The 20,165-nt window shown below is 30.8% G+C and overlaps 1 protein-coding gene across 1 annotated transcript in view; it reads left to right on the forward strand.

Annotated features, from left to right (window-relative positions):
• Positions 1-2,127: 2,127 nt before the first annotated feature.
• Positions 2,128-20,165, forward strand: part of CACNA1C_2 (Voltage-dependent L-type calcium channel subunit alpha-1C) — a 69,398-nt gene continuing 51,360 nt past the window's right edge. Inside the window, exons 1-10 of the mRNA XM_051214343.1 lie at positions 2,128-3,330; positions 3,378-3,501; positions 6,951-7,217; positions 11,923-12,028; positions 13,188-13,327; positions 14,275-14,372; positions 14,879-15,040; positions 16,054-16,280; positions 16,628-16,731; positions 19,177-19,292. Coding sequence (XP_051073556.1) covers positions 6,988-7,217; positions 11,923-12,028; positions 13,188-13,327; positions 14,275-14,372; positions 14,879-15,040; positions 16,054-16,280; positions 16,628-16,731; positions 19,177-19,292 — 1,183 coding nt within the window. The 5' untranslated portion in view covers positions 2,128-3,330; positions 3,378-3,501; positions 6,951-6,987. The remainder of the gene's footprint in view (positions 3,331-3,377; positions 3,502-6,950; positions 7,218-11,922; positions 12,029-13,187; positions 13,328-14,274; positions 14,373-14,878; positions 15,041-16,053; positions 16,281-16,627; positions 16,732-19,176; positions 19,293-20,165) is intronic.

Genomic DNA, 20,165 nt, shown 5'->3' on the forward strand with positions numbered 1-20,165 from the left:
AATTATTCTTATGAACGGACGCAAAAGAGCAAATCACTGGAAATTAGTTATGATAGTTGTTTATTTCTGTCAAGTTCATTGACTTAGTGGTGCATGGAGTAGAGGATAAGTAAGCGAATGTATGAGCGTTGTCACCAGAGTACGTCTCAACGCTTCGTGAAAGACACCTCTTCCGTATACTTGGTGAAATTTTTATACTACATCTCTTATTATGTAAGCATATCTCTCCACCCGACTATGCCGAACAACTTTGGTTGTCATATGAACATTTCTGTGGAATAGGCTCGAGCCGCGATGATGCCACATTTTGGAGAAAGCGCGAGGCACGTGTCATTCTATCACTTTACATTATCTGCCGTCAGTGTGACTGAGGAGTCAATCGTGAACTCAGTGATGCAATTTTACTTACTTTCTGAATGATCCATTGAGATTTGATGTAATGTCACTAGTCACAGACATTATTAGAATTAAATAGAATCACACACCCAGTTTTCAGCAAAGAAATGCCTAAATAAGGGACAGTTCCTTGTCAAAATCAACACGGGTATAATTTGAGGTGCATTAACTACAGGGGTCCGGGAATTCTTACGATTTTGCATATTTATTAATCACCATATCGAAATTCATATTGCATATGTCTTTATGTACGTAGACGACAATAAACTGTGTAAGGTTATTTTATATAAAGTCAACTGTAAATAGAGCCTCAATGAAACATATTGCTACTGAACGATTGGAGAGTACAACATCCTGAAATTATAATATTTGTAGATAAACGCTTACCGTCGTTTTTATTATCAATGGCTAGCATGTGACGTATTCTAGGCTTTGTTGTGAATGAACATAGACATCAGTGATTGGGGTGACAGAGAAATTCACAAACAATTGCAGTTCACCGATGTGTGTGTACTAAGTTATGGTTGGATGGGAACGGTGCAGCCCACTGGCTTGCATCTAACTAACACATAGAAGTTAATACCTAACCCGGCTTATCCTGACAGGATTACTAGGTGAATAGGCTTCTCGATGAATAATCAGTAATCCACTGATTAATGACTTGGCCAGGGTTCATAGAGATCTCATAAACCCTCTAATGTCAAAATCCATCCGTTCTATTGACTCCTGAGGTTCTTTTAACTTCCATCTATTCACATCTTGAAACACATAAAAAAGTGCATCACATTTGTTAAGGGAAAAACCCAAAGTACTTGGGTGGTTGACAACTAGAGCTTTTAGTTTGTTTTCTTCGTCCAACTTCTGAACTTGATTTATGCATATGTTTGATCTTAAACTTCGATTTGGTATTCTTCATTTTCGCTCTGAAAGCCTATAATCTGAAGACTGTTTAGACAATTCATAACCTTTCAATGACATTTAGCCGTTTGCAATTATGAATTTTGGTTTCCGCGTTGTTTACCTGAGGGTTGCTAATCCTTCAATCAACCTTTCATTAAGAAATGATTAGAGTTGGAATTTAGGATATGGTAATCTACCTAGAATGTTAATAACCTGAAATGAGTTCAAAGGTTTACTGACAACACATTTAAAAAATATAGACAGAGCTCATCATGTGATTTCACTCTTAATTTGCTATAGAAGGATAAGAGCTGACTAAATCAACATACTGATTGGTTCGGCGAACCTGAATAATTTAACTTTACTTGAAGCTCAACATTACACCGTCTGAAAGCAACTCAAAAACTATATATTTCAGAGAGGAAACTTCCATTTTAAGTATTGTTTTCTTGCCTTACAAACTTGCTCTAACCAAAGTGCTTTACCAGTTAATATGATCGCAGACCATTAGGCACACAGAATCAAGTAGTGTGTGAAAAATCATGTGCGTACTTATGTATCATTATAAGGAGGACAGTCGTAAAATTTTTCAAGCCCTTCGATTCAAATGTGCTCAAAATAAAGGGTAGTCATATTACTTGATTTGCTAATACGTAAACATGTGTTAAGGACATATATAGTTCGGGTTCTTCTAACAGAATCAATAAAGGAATTAACTTATGTACAAACATCTTATAAGAATGAGGTATTTTATTGGCTAACATATCTCATGTTACATGTCATTTTCAATCGTTTTTTCGAAATGCCGTGTTTGTTTTAATGCCCCGAAATATTGGGTTTTTTGTTAGCGCGAATCCTTAAACAAATGTGAGTTTTCCTGAGCAGGGGTTTAATAAACTGGTTTTCATATTAATGAATGATCTTAGAGAATGTTTGTGAAATTATCATGTGTCTAGAATATTATTTCTCGCATTACAAACGAAATTGGTTGGATTAACTGTATTTTATACCTATGATGTGCGATTTTGAATTCATGGTCATGTAGTGAACTCTATGGGCTTGTCCTGAAACTTTTGTCACTAATAGGCTGTGCATGTTATGGCAAGTACTTTGGTTAAGCTGCCTAACGTGATTTCTAAGAACGCCAAAAATACTGTAGTTGCTTTATTTTAAGAACATGAGGGCGACGTTTTGGTATAGTTACAGCCTAAGTAAAGGAACATTCTTGTTTTTAATTTATTTCTTTATAGTATGTGCTTTTTCTATTTCAAATATTAAAAATTACTGTTATGTTTTAATCGTTACTTTTATTTCCGATCCAATTACAAAATACCCTGGCGAAAATATCCTCAGTGCAACACAAAAAGGAGTAGCTACGGAGTGTAACATACAAACAGCAGATATGATTAATGGGTTATTTCTTTACACTTATTTCTTGGATAATCTTTTCTTTATCCTCCATACATTCCTTTTGAAGTTTGTTACATCTACGATAAACCCTCTTCAAATTTTAAAATAAATGAGTTGGTTATCGAATGTTTTATCTGTCTTTTTTCACGGAAACATGATTTCCTAGCGTGTCGTCACATCATTTTTCGATATTTTGTAATTCAGTGAGATTTTTTCTTTGTGTCGTACTTTAGAAATTGTACTTAGATTTCTTCAACGATGGAACAAATCCATATAAAGGTTTTTGTTATCAATACCTCTTACTAGCCTATGGTTTTCGGTTGAATTTATCTTGAGGTCACAGACCATTTTATCGATTGGTCCTAGTATGTTTAGGTTGAGAAGTGTGCTGATTTTACTATTTCGTATATGTAAAATCACCAAGATATTGAATTATTTGATTTAAAACTCATGGCAACTTGTTGTACTTATGCTTACCCAGACTAATATCGATTTAGGTAATTTATCGTTTTCTAATACTGTGGAAACAAAAATTGAAATCTTCTTTCCAAGCAAATTAGGACTAAAGGTATACCTTGAATTTCCAGATACCTACTATTAAAAGCAACTTGGTACACTTTAAAGGTTTATGCAAAATGTATAGTTGATATGAGATTCTTTTGAAACTGTAGGTATCGATGACCTGGTCTGTATGAAAGAAGAACGCTGTGGTCGTCTTTGAACAACTAACCGAGCTAAATTCCAGACTTTATATTCACAACGTACATGTGTATTTGGATTTAAAAACGCGTTACGGTGAGTTTAATGTCATTATTATAGCTATATAATTAGTAGTAACAATAAAGGAAGTGTAGGCTGAGTACCCAAATGATTTATATCTTAACTTGGGACTTCATTGCAATGGTTTTTATGATACGCTGATGTAACACCTTAGACTTTCGATATTCAGTTGTGGTTTCTCGTTGCTGTACCTTGAAAAAGCCTACAAAGTGGATTACAATACTTGCTGAGCATCAATTATCTTATCTTTTTATGGTTTTCCATAAATTAGTTTGTATTAAACCATCCAATAAAAATTTCAGGCTAGTGAAGTGTTAATTGATGTTACTAAAAAAGGTATTTCAGGAGATTTCGCCGTCAAACTGTAGGAAATTATTGTCAGTTAAATTGACCCGAATGATGACACGCTTCTGATGTATTGCAGCCTTTGATCCTAAGCTGTAATTAGTGAAATCAATTCTAAAGTTTGACAGCAGACTGATGATTTTGTTGTACTTTCCAACTTTAAAGAATATTGATATTGATTACTTGGTTTAAGCACAGGCAGTAAATCATACTGATATGGTAATTTGAAGACAGAAAATGAGTAAAAAGGAACGACTATTGATTTGTTGATTGATGATGCTGAACGTAACTCTGTGCATTAAAGGTACACGGAGTGGATTAAAAATGAAGGATAACTAGCATGCTGCTGACGTCAATATAATACTTTTATTTAACAGTATTCAGTGCTAACCACTTACACACCCTATCTTTCTTCAACAACAACTTTGTTAAAGGCTTATAGGAAGTGCTTGATTTTGTTTTAAATTTATTTTATCGTTAGCTGCTGTGTGCTATTTTTAGCCATGTCGATGGATACGATGATTTAGTGTAGAAACAACTTGCAAAATATAGTTTTTCACAAAACTGAAATTGCTGACGAGTCGCATTAGTACTTGCACCATGTCGATACTATATGCAAAAACTGATACAAAGAAAAGGACTTTCGAATGATAGAGATGTTCACTTGTTTTCAGCTCATCATAATTTCTGTGTTTAAACTAGATGGATTGATGTAATATCCACAAAATTGAACAGACGTCTAACTTAACATTGAAGTGTGATAAAACCCTCAACAGGTTGTATGGAATAACGTATATCTGGTTGATCTACACCATAAAAAGCTTAAATTGTCCCACGTTGAACTTTGTCCACAAATATGTTTAAGTATACATGTTTTTTAATCAGGCAAGACAGTGTTATTATTAGAGCTGAGTACAAAGAATATTCCGCATTAATGATTAGGAATGACCTCTTATTTTAGTGCATATAAAGTGCGGAATAATTTTGTGAGGATTCTACCAACTGACGATATTCAGATAAATACGATTAATACGATTATTTTTATCTTTATCGTACACTTTTATTGTCATAAAGTATTTGTTTAAAGCTCATTAGGAGTATCATCGGTGCAGGGATTGAGATACTATTTTCAAACATCAAGAATAGACTACAGTGTATCTTTATTCTTTGAGGAGGGTTTTCGTTTGAGGCTGTAGAGGTATTACTGTAAGAACTAAAACAACTATTATTGGTTGGCTATGAAGTATAGGGTATAGTGGTCAAAATTGTAGAGATATGTCAGCGAACTTTGCTGTAAAAGGTTCTAAGGATTATCGAAGACTATCAACAATTTTGTCGTCCAACTTAGACGTTTTTGCATGTGTATTTTGCCAGCTCTAATAGGTTCCATTTATTACAAAATTGGTTTGATATTGTTATGCATTAGCTTCATCATGATTTCTTTCCGTTCAGCGACTCGTATTCATATCATTCGGAGTCTATTACGTAAGATTTCAATAGGTTCTTATACTTGTATTTCTCCAATAGGTTTGAGTTAGCTTGAAGGACTCTGTAAAACCTAGTTTTTGCCGCTTACTCACTTCCTAAAATAAGAAGAGTTCCATGCAGTGTATCATTAGAGTGTGTCTACTTAAATAGTCATACCTAAAAGAATCGAGAAGTAGAAACTTAACGAGAAGGATTGGTGGAGAGACAAAGATAAATCAAACTGATAAAAATGCGAGCTGAAACTACAACACGAACGGTTGGAAAAACCTGGGTTGTAAAGTTACAGATCTGCGTAAAATTTTAAGAAGTACCTACCATAAAGTCTTCAAGTGAATGATAAAGATCAATAAGGAAGCAGGCCATCATTGGCACTTAAATGATACTACGAATAATGTCGAATGATAAAAATTAAATATAGTTCTGATTCTCGAAGTAATGTATAGTTTCGGATTTCAGTATCTCAATTTCTTTGAGAAAATTCTAACAATTAAAAGCGGTCATCACTAACTGATTTTCCACTTTTTAGATTCATCAGATAACACCTACTCTTTAATCACAATTTCCTGAAGTGGTGAACATTTAATTACCCGACAGACTGTGTATTTCTTTGTTTTAATGTAACATTGTATTTACCTTTGTCTACATGTTTAACTGCAAATAAAAATAAGTAACATAATTATCTATCGCAATTCTATTTACCGCTTAAATAAAAAGACTCGCTAGATTTTCCCTCTTGCAAATCATTCGAGTTTTTACTTCTTGTTGTAACCTGTGGAGAGTAATGATGACCGATTGTCAGTGTAAATCCAAAATTTTAAAATTCAGTGTGCTTGGAAATAGTTTAATGTTTCTTGTTGTATATGATTATTATAATTTGAATGTTGTTCAGTATCCAGTGACAGAATGATCTGAACAATTGACTTTTGAGCTCTAATTAAATAAAGCAATCTTTTTCATTTACAGTCGACCAAAACGTTCTTTAAAAGTTCACGTACAAAAGTGATTTCACTGGGAAAACCGCTATAACCTAACGTGACCTGGACAGCTGCCGTATTCTAGTTTCTATCTTTTAGTGCACCATACACTGAAGTGATTAAATGCCGACGTGTAAATTCTTAATTACAAACGAAATTTTTTGATGTATTCGACCTTTTTCACGTAACTGTTTGTTTAGACTGAAATGAGAGAGAAGATCTATATTCTAATTTGTGTTTCCTCACAGAATACTTTACATCTCTAGAGGGAAATTAATCTATTAGTCTAATCTACAGATAACTAGCTTAATTAATAATTTACTCACCTGTTTGGGTAAGCCTAAATAAATTTCTACAAATCACTGTTTAAGTAATACTATATGTTTTTTTAATATTTTAGTAAGAAATCGATTATCATCGTCTTCCATTTAAATGATGTATTCGTTATTTTTTATTGAACTGTTTTACCATGGGTGAAACATAGACATACAAAATTAGATTATTTAACGAAGTTTAGTTAACATGTTCATGTTACGTAATAAAGGCTTATCATCGTGTTATATTTACTAACGTATAGAAGTATTTCTATTCTGTTAACTTAAATGAAAATTTTATGAAAATTTTCTTACATTTCTATATTATCTGTCTTTTGCGTAGGGTCAACTTGAAATCAGAGCTTTAAACTTTTACTAACATGATCCCAACACCTGGGCAAAATCCTTGGGGCACTCCAGGTTCAGGAGGAAATGCATTTCTACAAAGCAACAAACCCCTCATAGCTGATTTAGCGCTTGCTGCTCTTAAAGAACGTGGTGAGGTGAAGAAAAAAAAGCTTTGTCCTCAATTTCGAACAGATCGTTCATTATGTTTGATGACAAAGAAAAATCCTCTTAGAAGAGTTTGTATATGTATAGTGGATGCACGGTATCCTTTGTTTTAGTAGATTTGAATTTGTTTAATGGATTAAGTATGGTTTTTCTTATCCAAATAACCGAGATATATGGTTGTGAAATTTGTCTTCTGTCGCCGTTAATGCTAACAGATGAACTCTTTTTATGTACCAGTGTCTATTTGGTTTAAAAATCATGAATTTCTCCAGTGACAATGTAAATTTGGAAAAAAGGTCCTAATAGCTACGATATTGTGTATTCATTAAGAGGAACACTATCATATTCTACTTTGATATGAGAATGTTCTACTTGTTTCAATTCTACCACGCATTTAGAATTACTCATCACAGTATTTAGGATAATCTTTCACATTACTAAGTAACTTTTCAATCTTTATTTTTGCTCGTTAAATATATAGAGAATTTACTGGATTTTATAAAGGTGTTTCATCAATATCATCATATCTTACCAGTAAATGGATATTAGTTGAATATAATTTCAACAAGACATGAATAAGTGATAAATTGTTATTGTATTAATTGTGTATTTCAATGCTGATATTATATTATGGGATCACACAAAACTCATTTCAAGTTGTAGATTTATGATTACAGTTTAATTCATACACTTGTTCTCAATAGATGTAAAAGGACTTGTCTTTAGCTTATTTATATATTAAATGTTATATAGACTGTATAGCTTCTTGTTGGTAAACATCTACCATGCATATTATATAATAACACTGAATTCAGTTTGAAGTAAAAAAGATTATCGTTGAAACTAATAAATTATTCCAACTTTATAAATTTATTCGCAGAGGATTGCATTATACCATTATTGATTTTCAGGACTGAAATCTTGTCAGTCTTTCTTGGCACAATCGCATCCTCTATGGATGCCTGATTATTACGTTTTGTTACAGACATCTCGACTTAGAAGGTCAGTAGATAATACGATCAGTTTTAAACATATAGGTAGTAGGTTCAAGTGTGACTGTAATTATGACCACTAGGATTCAGATGTATGCAGTTGACGAGTACCAAGTGGGATGAAATGCGCTTCCTGGATTCCAGTGTGGTCACAGTTCAAATATACCAAGATTTTATAAGCTTGTTATAGTTTTACTTTGCTCACCTATTTAGTTGTATTCAAATAACTTTACGTAATAAATTACCAGTTTTAGGTACAACGGCAGTTTCTTGTTGGATAAAACGAATCATGTCCCACAGCTTAATCAGAATTCACTCATTAGATAACTCGTTGGTCACGATGTTAATAGAGTTTTTTCAACCAGTGTAGTGTAAATAGTATTTTTCTAGGGCATAAATGGTTTAGAGTTAGTCGAGAAAGAGTTGAGCTTTGATGAACCTTGCCTTTTCGCAATCAGCTGGTCTAAGCTCATGGTGTCTAAAGACTTTTGCTTTCTAATTTTGAATAATTTGAATAATGTGATTTGTAGGTTTAATTATTTGACAAATTGACATAACCACTTCACTTCAGTCAGTTGAATATGTACTACGCTATAATCAGCGTATGACTATTCAGTGTTGGTGATTATCTTGTAAGCTAGTTTACTCCTTATTTTGTGTTTTGAAAAGCTTTATTTTGGAGTTGTTTGTTGGATTTTCCGCATGTGAACAAATACACATAAACACCCTTCTGATTAAAAATGTGTCAGTTTGTCTGGAGCTTAACTGCACATTGTTTAGTTATTCAGGTACAAATAATTGTTTATAATTTAGTTCCAGAAAGATTCAACAATAATCAATATGTTTATTGAAAGTCTTTTACGCCAGACAAAATAGTTTCATTTTACTTTTTTGATCAAATATCCTATTAATCGATTTTCTGTTTAGGATTATCTAGACTTCTTAGGATCAGAGGTTTTTAATATTTTGTTAATCCAAGTCATTATTATTGTCTTGTAAAATTAAAGCTTATTTCATTCTATTTTTTTGTAATAAATCAATAATCTTGTATGGTGAATGGAAATAATTCTTTTACCCATGGTGCACAGAACGTATAACACAAAGTGAGGTTGTTCAAAATATGTGCCTGTATGCTTATCTAATTGTACTGGTATATACATATATGTATATTATTGTGATCTACACTTACTGAACTAAACACATGTGAACAAATTCAATCATGTTTCCTTTCAAATCGATTTTTACAAACAACGATTGTGGCTAGGCAATTATGGACACAAACCATTTAGGTATGTTTGGAGAAAACAAGATTTTGTATTATAGTAAGCCAATAGGAATTTACTATTGGGATGCATAAAATGCAAACAGGCCTAACAACAGATTTGTTCATCTATGCACTGATCGATGTTGAAAAATACATTTTTTAAGTGAAGATGGAATACGTGACATCTTCCAAATTATGGAAAAATTTATTCTTCAAATTCTTATTCAGAAAAATTTATGAATGAAATCAGTGATGAATGGTGACTAGCAGTGGAATCCAGGAAGAGCGTTTCGTCCCATTCAGGACTCGTTAGCTGGGCTTACCTGCATCCCATATTTGATATTTACTCCGGGACTCAAGCCCGGTATTGTTTGCTTCAAACGCCATCGCGTCCTAGATTCCACTCCTAGCCACCATCCGTCTTTGCTTACAATGTATGTGATTTATGGTAATATCAAGGCGTTCTGTAAATGGTGAACATATGCCAATAAGAGACGGGTCAGTTGCAGTCTTAAACATCAGTAGGAAGACTAAAGCAACCAATACAAACATGAATTTATAAACAAAATACTGAATCAAAAATAAAGGAATCGAAATTATGTTCGTTTCCCTTGTTATTTCATACATGCAAACAAGTTACAATCTTCATGTTAAGAATTGTGGCAACACTTTAAGTTGTGAAATATTTTCATACTACAATGTGCTATATGTAACTGGTGATCTGCAAATCAGATGATGGAAAATAAGCAAGTTAATAAAACAATATTTTCACTAACACAAAGGTAGATGTGTTTTCAACTGCAGTTGTACTGAGTTTTAATTATAAAGTTCAAATATAACGTAGAATATCATAATGCTTAGATTACATAATCTTCTACAATTTCTATTTATTAACTTTGAATTTCAACGAAATGAATCCGATTAATTTCAGTGCTCTAATTATATTCTGTAGAAAAACAAAAATCATTCCAATTAGTTAAGAAATAAATGATATTAGAAATGATACCTGGTTAGAGACTAGGCTTAATACACTAGGTTTCATGCTAGTTAGTTTTAATAAATCAAGGTACATTTACAATCTTGTTGTATGTGATACTTCCGTAAAGGATTCGAACACATTTTAATCAAACTGAAAGGAGATACCACCAAAATATTCAGATAAACACTAATGTCTTCTAAGACTGCAGTAAACAAATCATATTTAAACTTGATATGTATTAGGAACTAGACAAAATAATTAAATTAACACGTGTCATTAAATAAAAATAAAGGAAATTCAGCGATAATTCTCTTTTGGATGCAACCTCTATTTAATATTTTGAATCTTGAAGCATTTTGTTGTGCAATCTCTCCTATCTTCCTGTATACTTAGTTATTTATAAAACAACAATAAATCCAAATGTACAGCTTAAGTAAATGATTTTGTTGACTAGACAAAATAATAATAATGATCAGTTAGCTCAGATATCGGATGCTTTAGATTTCATGACAGATATAATCTAATTTTTTCGATTTTCTCTAAAACTTTTAATTCAAAATCTAACTATGTAATTAAATATATTACACTGCTTTTTGCAAATCACTAGGTTCAAGTATTCTTTAGTAATATTTTCCAAACTCCAAAGAAACATGGTCTCCCAAGTGATAAGTCATAACTTATATATATATATATATATATCCGTCTGTCTATAATTAAAATCAAAGTGTGATTTTTATTTAATTGATATATTAAATGATTTTAAAAATGTCCTTCATGAATACATTTGAACTGGATAGCATAGATGTTTTACCAATTTAAACTTGTTGTAAAGAACAACTGAGATAAACTTAGCAAATTAATTGCCTAACAATGAATAGATTTAAACATTTAATTTAACAGTGATCGACAACCTAGTTAATTTCTTAAATACTAAAGGTTCGATTACATTCTTTTTGTGATTAAGGATTTTTAAGAGACGCTTAAAATACTTAGTAATTAAGAGTTAAGATGTGTAGAACGTATTCTATATCGATCAATCTTAACACCATTGAAAACTAAGCAGGCTGTAGAGCTGCTTCGTTTGAGTATGGGATTCGCCATAGGTGCTTATCCAAGATCTTTGAGTTTTTCATGGTGAATGATTAAGCAATAGAAACACTACATTGCAGTTTGTTTATACACATTTAGGTCACCAGCCAATTTGTAATGAAAATAAGTTGGGCTGTTTCACGAATTAGCTGAAGTTGTAAATCTGAAACACTGGTTCTGATGATCGTAAATGAAATGAGAGACTTTAATATTATTGATTTGGTCTCTCTAGGGTCATAAGTATTGAATACTGAAGGGTTTCATATTAAAACGAAGTAGCTGTACTCTTTGGTTTCCGATGGTACTGAGATCGACTATTGACAGACACCTTTTGGAAATTAAAATGGTCCTCACCAAACTACTTAATCAGTATATATATATATATATATATATATATATATATATATATATATATATATATATATATATATATAATGTTTATATATGACTATGCTTCTTAATAATATATATTGGTTAGACCATTTGAATATTTTATATTGGCAACGATATTATGTAACTGTTTGGCACTGGCATTCAATCATCCTTATCCTGGAGAAGATTCGAATGCCGTAAATCAGGTTTTGGTAAGTATGGTTTTTTAATTGTAATATGGTTTTGGTTGTTACAAGCATGTAATTTGATTTTTAACTTCCAAGTTATGGTAAGTGCCAGTTTTTTTATATGCATATAAAGAAAACAGCATAGTATTGCCTATTTATCCGGATAAGTAAGGTGAACGATAAGTATTAATTATAACTGTTCTGAAGTAGCGGTCTTCACTTTGTTACTGAGACTGTTGGAAATATCTAAGTTTTAAACTGCTGAAATGTACATGAGTGGTTTAATTGTCATCAGTGTACTTTGAAATTGTAACTAAGTTACAAATAAGTTTTCATCATACCATAGTTTATTTTTTTGTCTATGTGCCTAAATATGAAACGATCGAATCACTATATTATTATTGGTGAAATAAGCGAACATGTTACTCTCTCTCTCTTACAAAGACGTCTATTTGAAAACAGTTTAACCACTAATTATTTTCGAGTCACATGAATGAAATAATGTATTGTAATACTAATATATGATTCGGTTTGCTCAAAATTTTAGGTTAACGTTTTCAAACTTTGTAAGGGTCGCAAGTAATTTTCATGTTTTTCGGACTTATTTGGTTTGATTAATCACATATAATAACTACACTCTTTTGCAACATATTGCATGGGCTGATCTATACAAAATTCAAGCTATCACGGTGATTTACAGTACTTCACTTCTCTTTCGTACTTTGAAGAAATGAAATGCAACCATATTGGAGTTCAAATAAATCATAGGATAAAAACAAGTGAAGTCAAAAATACATAAATAAAATAGATATAAGCATAAAATATCTTCTGAATTGGTAGTTATGTGTTGTATGTGACCAAGCATATAGCTATAAGGAAAGCGATTGTTATTATCAATATTATAATCTTTTCGTATTATTGAATTATATCATGTATAAACAGTTTCAAATTGAAGCTTACTATGTTACTTTCACATAGCGTATCTGATTTTCAGTTTTCCTTGAACACGTATAGTTACTACCTACTCACTTAAGAAAATTTTCCGATGATTATACTTCTAGTGATTCGATGTAACTACTAGACGTCTAAAACACCCCTTAAATATAACCCTAACATTCGTTTTTAAGCATGTCTAGAGGATTTATTTGTATAAACGGACTCTTATATTCCACTTTTTTTGTAGGAAAAAATTGAACTTGCATTTGTGATAATTTTTACAACTGAATCTGCTTTAAAAATTATTGCCTATGGATTCGTCCTCCATCAAGATGCTTATTTAAGGAATTTTTGGAATGTCCTAGATTTCAGTATAGTCTTAATTGGGTATGTTAGCAGTTTATCCAGATTCAATTGGTTTTTCTTATTTTGTAGAACCTTTATGGTCATGTTAAAAGTCCTTCTTAGTTTTAAAAAATCTTATTATTGAAAGAAATCTCATACAAAGAGCATAAATCTGTTCTAAATTGAAAATCAAAAACTAACATAATAATGTGCATCATTTACGAGAGTACTGGACACGACAAACTAGAAATCATAATTTGTAGATAACTATTTCACCTATGATGCGGAGCTGAGTAATAGGTGAATAATCAACTAACAATAATTAACGACCATTAAAACATATATCAACAGTTTTAATGAGTTAAATGGAAGTATAAAATTAAGAAATTATAAAAATTTTAAAATCTAAATGGTACACAAATGCACAGTAAAAATCTGCATAACAGTCCATCATGAAATAGTCTTCAGTGTTCGCTGTTTTTCACTCATCCCATATATTCAACAAAATTTTATTCAACAATCAAGTAATTTAAGTTTCTAATTGGAATTTAAAATATTTTAACGAAGAAAGGCTTAAATGTACTTTGAGTTATACCTGGTTAAAGTTATTAACAGAAATTAATATATATATATATATATATATATATATATATATATATATATATATATATATATTCTGAAGTACATCATGAAATCTATAGATCGGTGCCCAAATGACAGTCTTGATAACTTTTCTCTAGGGTTTTACTACAAAATGATCTAAAAATATACTCATGCATTCGATGATATACTTACGTTTTAAAGGCCAAGTTGAACTGTTTTTAATAGAAGTGAATCTAAAGCTACCGTGCTACTTGTACTAAATCAAAGGAACTCATTACTTAATAAAATGTTCTGAATAATGTACTCAAGTTTAGCAGATTCGTTCATAGTTTTCTACGGAAAAAAGATGTAGTAACAATAATTTATCGACTATTTTGTTCTTTTAGTTTGTCATCAAAAGCATTGGAAAATATGAATATCGATGTAAAAGCCCTTCGAGCATTTCGAGTGTTACGACCGTTGAGACTACTTTCTGGTTTACCTAGTAAGTGATTAATCTGGCATATATATATATGAAATTTTTAAAAATTAAACGTTACCAAGAGCTTTTAAACTTCTATTATACTTCCGGAAAATCGCAAATGATGTTTGACTTATTAAGACAGTAACTTTTCAAGCTTAAAATATTTCAATTTCTTCATTTTCAAACATAATAGTTCTGTTTCACACTGGGTAATTTTACAGAAATTCGTTTAACAGCAGAGCTATGTTAGATAAGAATATCTAAAGATTTTACAAGTCTCAATTTGTATGTAGTTCGGTCTATTGGAAGGTATACGAATTTCACTGGAATGATAATGTTCTTCTGAAATGATCTTACTGTGAAATTTTCATCGAACAATATCTAACTAGTTTTGTTTTGTTCACAAATAATTTGTGTTGTTTCACAGTTAATTCCTTTTAGTCTGAAAACCACTGTATTTTTCTTTCTGATTTTCAATTATATTTACCGTATCTAATAACATTTTAATTCCCATTAATTTTATTCAGGCCTTCAGGTTGTGCTCAACTCTATCATTACCGCCATGGTTCCATTGTTGCATATTGCACTGCTTGTAATTTTTGTCATTATTGTTTATGCAATTGTTGGCCTTGAATTATTTCAGAGCAAATTACACCTAACTTGTTATAAAAATTCAACACATAAAATTCGTAAGTTCCTCTTAAGAAATAAACACAAATATCATCATGTAATCAGGTATGTCAATGTTGAACGGTTTAGTCGTTTTAGGTCACGTATTTTTAAAATGTGTGGATAATACCGTACGCTCCACTCTTTTACACTTGTTTTAAGCAACAAGTCATATCTAGTCTGTGTATTATTTGCCCGTTAGTTTTCATGCAAAGTTCAAAACCTTTTGTGACATAAATACTACTGAAGCCAAGTGGTGATAATACAGTGGTTTTCGCATCGAAGTTTATGGATATAAACACCCAAAATACACGTTATTTAATGAGTAAAACCGCGTTGGGAAATATGAAAAGAAGTCACCATAAGTTATACTTTTTGCTAAGATTCTTTAGTTTTGGAATGAAAGTTAAAATCCTTTACAATATATCAGCATATGGTGTTAAATATGAAACATTTAGTATTATTAGATGCCACAATGAATATTTCTTTCATCTCCAGACCATAACGCCAAAATGTAGTACGTCTAGCGTCTAATCACTGGGACAAGTGACTACATTTCAAATCGATTCACAAAATTAAGTCAACATAGGGGACTAGAAGAACGAGACAAAGGTTACTACTTGATGACTATATGACGTGATTTAAGTAGGTGTCCAACATTGTATAGTTTAATATCGATATACTTTATCATTTAACTAGGATTTACCTATTCGCAAGTGAAAGTATATTAAAGAAGTACTTTTTAGCTGTGTCATGTATTGTATACAAAATAAATACAGACAATTAAGGGTTTTTGAAGGGTAATTAACTATTTTGAATCAAGTTACTCTTCAGATAATCAAAAATTGAATAATTCAAATAAATTGATGTTTACCAATACTATGACATTTGCTAATCTTGAGTTTTTGCATTGGTGTTTTCAAGTAGAGTGGTAAAACCTAGTCACATTATTTCTGATTGTAAATGATTTAATTTAAACAAATTATATATTTCAAGTTTTTTATGAGAATTTTTGTGCAACAAATTCCTGTAGCTGAGATGATGCCGAATCCTCGACCATGTACATTTGAAACATCATCAATGGGATTTAAATGCAGTGAACTTGGGCCAGATTATTTTTGTGCAGATATGTATGGCAAAGAAGGAGAACGATACACTGGTCCTGAAGGTGGTATCGTTAGCTTTGATAATTTTCTATATTCTATGCTAACTGTTTTTGTGTGTATTACAATGGAAGGTTGGACTAGTACTGGGTATTATGTAAGTTGAATATTTTCTCATGCTTAATACGAATGACAATCAGATAGAATCATTTAATGAATAGTTTGTTCTGTTATTTTGTGATATAGAATAATATAATTATGTTTCTTAAGTATTGTGTAACTTCAAGAAAAAAAACATTTTGGAGTACACAGTAAAAGTATAATCAGGTTGATGAGAAATCGGAAGCAAATTATTTAATTTATTTTTCATAAAATTATAATATTTGTTTTTCATCATTAATAAGACAAATTCAAATGATTATTATAAATGAAGTATTCATGCTGTATTTGAAATATTGTTCTTTAGCTAAATTATCTAAATCTATTGTAAAATTAATTTGATAGGTGTCTGATGCTATTGGTTCCTGGTGGCCTTGGATTTATTTTGTAACCCTTATTCTACTTGGTTCATTTTTCGTTATGAATCTTGTTCTTGGTGTACTAAGCGGGTATGTAATTAATGTGATAGAATTTATTTCTATTACGACTACCAAGTAATTTTCAAACAATTATATTTTAATATTAGAAGCGACTTTTGTGGATATTATAGTAATTTCAATAGTTGAGATCATGAGTCAATCGAAGATAGACCACCATGGAAAACCTGGAAGCAGTGGACGGCCGTTTCGTCCTATTGTGGGACTAATCAGCAGTGCGCATCCACGATCTCTCCTCGGGAGATGATAACTCAGGACCTATCAGTCTAGTATTGAATTCATTGTCTATATCAATCAAATGGTTGTACGTATTCATAATTTATGAGCATAACCAAGTTAAAAAATTTCGACGAAATTTCGACAATTGTAATTAATTATATATTTACAATTATTTGTCATTAGATGATGACAAATTTGTATTATATGGCGTTTTGATTCAAGATAGAAGTAAATATGATTTTTAATGTGAACAACATTGACAGAATTTAAGAACTACGTACATTTTAAAACATGGAAAAATTAACTCATTAGAAAATTATATAAGTTCAATATATTTGCAGGTATATTTTGACATAAAGCCTTAAGTGATTGTTATGCAAATAGGTGAAACATGTGTAAACAATCATCAAAGAATAATACAAGGTAACACCTGAGGACAAGATAAATAATATACACCTTGAGGTTAAGTTGCTTGTTAATTTAGATTTTATTTCTTTACTTAATTTAGCTGATTATAAATGTGTTCATATCACTGATCTCACATAGAGAGTTCTAAAATAAATTGTTAATAAAATTTTGTGATAAAAATTTAGTGTTTGAGTAACATTTTTGACAATGAAATAATTTTAATTTTCCTGAATATCTTATCAAATCTCTCAGTTTATTGACAAATCTCATGTCTAGTTTAACTATAAAATCCCTTGTTTTTACAATATTATGTTTTTTTGATAAATTAGTTTCTGTCTTAGAAACCGGGATTTTCGTGTTAAAGTAATAGAGTAATCGGATAATGAAGTTCTGTTCTACAAATAATAATCTTAAAATAAGTAAAACTGTTTAGGAGTACTCTAAGTTTATAATCTCATAGGGTAATATTTGATGAAACGGGCAACATCATTCTTCCTAGTCTGACTGTATTTATGTAGATGGATTTCAATTTCAATTTTAAAAGCTGTATTCATTTTTGTAAATGTATATACATATGTATAAAATCTTCCTTACAAAGCCTACATTTATCATAGGTTACATCAAATCATTGAGCTTGTTTTTTTCTACAAATCGCTTTACAACACTTTATAAAAAATCATGAGGAAGGTTTGTTTTATTACCTAGATTGTCTAACTACTATTAGTAGTTGTCTTTTTTAACAAACGTAAAAATAGGCGTTTCTGAATGCTTCATTTGAATGAAAAATTCCATTTAATGCACAAAATCTGCTTCATATCACTGAAATGTTGTTATCCAATCTAAACAAATGTGGACATTCAATAGCCTATTGAAATATTCACAAATTATTGACATAGGTCTTTTTGTTGGTCAATTTTTTTGTAAACAAAAAACAACAGTTGTAGACAAACAACTAAATAGAAACTACGCTACTATGCTGACATGATTTTCACATTTTAGACGACATTTTCATAAGATAAATACCACAGATGGCATTGTATATTGATTGTAAAGTCATTATGAATCAATTGAAGTGGAAAATCTGAATTTTTTCAAGATGATAAGCTAACATAAAATTACATTTCAAGCGATTCATGAATAATTTGAACTTCATTTTTTGCATGTAATCATGATTATTCACTGTTGTATAATACCAAAGTAAAATAAAACAGATTTCTCAGTAATTTTTCTATGCACTCTAATTAAGCTTATTTCTTCAATGTTATTATATATATATATTTTGCTAATATCATTCAGTAATGAATGAAACTAATTTCGATAGAACAATGAGAAAACGGAGTTGATCTGAAAAATGTGATGTATGTGAGCTATACATTTCGAACAATCTGATCACATATATACTTGTCAGTGTATTTTATATGAAAATTAATAATGGTCAATTAAATGAAAGTCCAAGTAAAAAGTAACAAAGGGGAGAAACAATTTTACATAGTATAGAAAGACCAAGAAATTGTCGCGTTATCCTAGGCGATAGAATGACTTAAGGATTACCAAGGTAAATTCAAGATTACGACAAATTGTTTTTGTACACATAAGAGGGGTTTAAATTTACCTTGAATTTATATATGTGTGTATATGTATGACCAGAATGTTGGAAATGTATAGCGCAAATACATCACATATTTCAGATCAACTCCGTCTTCTCATTGTTGTATCGAAATTTATAAAAGGGACTAATTGCTTTTAATGAAACTAATATCGTATTGACAGTTTAAAAATACTTTAAGTAAGCTTATTTCTCCCATGTTATTGTATATTTCTGTTTTCCAGAGAATTCAGTAAGGAAAAAGAAAAAATAGATCGTACCTTATTGTTTCGTAAAGAAAGACAAGAAAAACGTGAACAACAAGATTATATGGGTTATAAAGAATGGATTGAATTAGCTGGTAAATTAATTAACTGATTAGTAATATTGATTATTTACATTGTAATATAGTTCAGGGTATACAAATTATATCAGTGCTTAAATATTTTAACGGTTAAAAGTATTGTTTGAGAAACAATACGTAGATTATCGATAGAAATTGATCATTTTCACATTAATAAAGTTGAATCCTAATTTGTAATGATTTGGATTATCCCGCTGTTGATATTTTGGCTGGATTCTCATTAGTCTTAGACGTTTAATGTACATGCTGTGTGGATCGCCACGATATAGCTATTTTTTCACAAGTTTATATAGAATAGGTGGAATTTGAATCTCAAAGTAGACATCAACTTCGGGACTCAAGTACATTATCTGACGAGTCCCAGATAGGACGAAATAGGTGTCTAATGTTAAAGACATTTCAACTATTCTATATTAATTAAAATTATAGTATGTTGACGTAATTATCTCGTAAATGCAAGGACATTTCACTATTACGTAGTTAAATAAAATTTGTAGTTATAGTATGTGATCTCCCTAAGTCAAAAAAGTTTTCGTTCACAGTTGGAAGAAACGACAGTTGATTTTGACACTGAAACAAACTGATAGATTACTTAAGTAAGGTTTATTCTGATACAAATTATCCAAATAGGTTTTAAGTTCAAGGCATCGGGAATGTTTAAAGAGTCCCATACAGTAAAACCATGTCGCATAAAAGTTCTCATATATTCACGACACAATAAACTGCATACTCTTAGTTCTGGAGAACTGAAAAAGTTCGAATAATGAAAGTCTACAAGCCTTTGTTATGTGTAACCAAGTATAATGTAATAGAACAATGTACGGGATTTATATGAATGGTTACTCAGATTAATAATAAACGTTATTAAAT

This window comes from Schistosoma haematobium, chromosome 1 (assembly GCF_000699445.3).
Source record: "Schistosoma haematobium chromosome 1, whole genome shotgun sequence".
Classification (NCBI taxonomy): domain Eukaryota; kingdom Metazoa; phylum Platyhelminthes; class Trematoda; order Strigeidida; family Schistosomatidae; genus Schistosoma; species Schistosoma haematobium.